This window comes from Sinocyclocheilus grahami, unplaced genomic scaffold, assembly GCF_001515645.1.
Source record: "Sinocyclocheilus grahami isolate Dianchi unplaced genomic scaffold, SAMN03320097.WGS_v1.1 scaffold654.1, whole genome shotgun sequence".
Taxonomy (NCBI): Eukaryota; Metazoa; Chordata; class Actinopteri; order Cypriniformes; family Cyprinidae; genus Sinocyclocheilus; species Sinocyclocheilus grahami.
In genome coordinates this window covers 261,541-262,069 of record NW_015505833.1, presented here as the reverse complement: position 1 = coordinate 262,069, position 529 = coordinate 261,541, and the positions used below count along the sequence as shown (strand labels likewise).

The 529-nt window shown below is 50.9% G+C and overlaps 1 protein-coding gene across 1 annotated transcript in view; it reads right to left on the bottom strand.

Annotated features, from left to right (window-relative positions):
- tfpt (TCF3 (E2A) fusion partner) overlaps positions 1–528 on the bottom strand; it is a gene marked incomplete at its 5' end in the record, with an annotated part of 1,700 nt that extends 1,172 nt beyond the window's left edge. Inside the window, 2 exons of the mRNA XM_016242284.1 lie at positions 33–103; positions 322–528. Of these exons, the coding sequence (XP_016097770.1) occupies positions 33–103; positions 322–528 (278 nt within the window). The remainder of the gene's footprint in view (positions 1–32; positions 104–321) is intronic.
- Between the last annotated feature and the right edge of the window lies 1 nt (position 529).

Here is a 529-nt window from a genome sequence, read left to right as displayed (position 1 = left end):
ATATGCTCCAGTGTTTCTATGTTCACGTGTACCTTCTTTCTTTCCTCAGTCGGCGAGTCAGTCTCTGCACCTGGTGAAGGCGTCCCAAAATCTTCTCATTTACCTGAGAACAGACTCAGAAGTCATACGTGTGTAAACCTTCACAAACATCCAGCATGCTGTGCTACAAATGCGTGCATTTTTTCCAGGCAACACAAAAGGCGAGTTTTTGAAGAATATCCTGACCACTCTTTTTCCCTTTTAGACTCAAAAACTGAGCTTTAGTTCTTCACGGACGAAAGAAAGTCAGAGTTTGCACTGGTTTACTGGACGTCTGTTCACCTGTTCAATCTCCTTGCACCTCTTGCTGAGAGCTTGATGCTTCTTCTTGTCCAGCTCCCTCCTCTCATCTTCCTCGTCCTGTGCAGGGCCCGACGGGGCCCCATCGCTATCCAGGAGCTCAGTGCCGCTGGGGCCCAGCTCCACGCCACCCGTCTCCAGCTCCGCTTCCAGAATGTGACCCCCGAACAGCGGAGGAAGAGCCAGACCT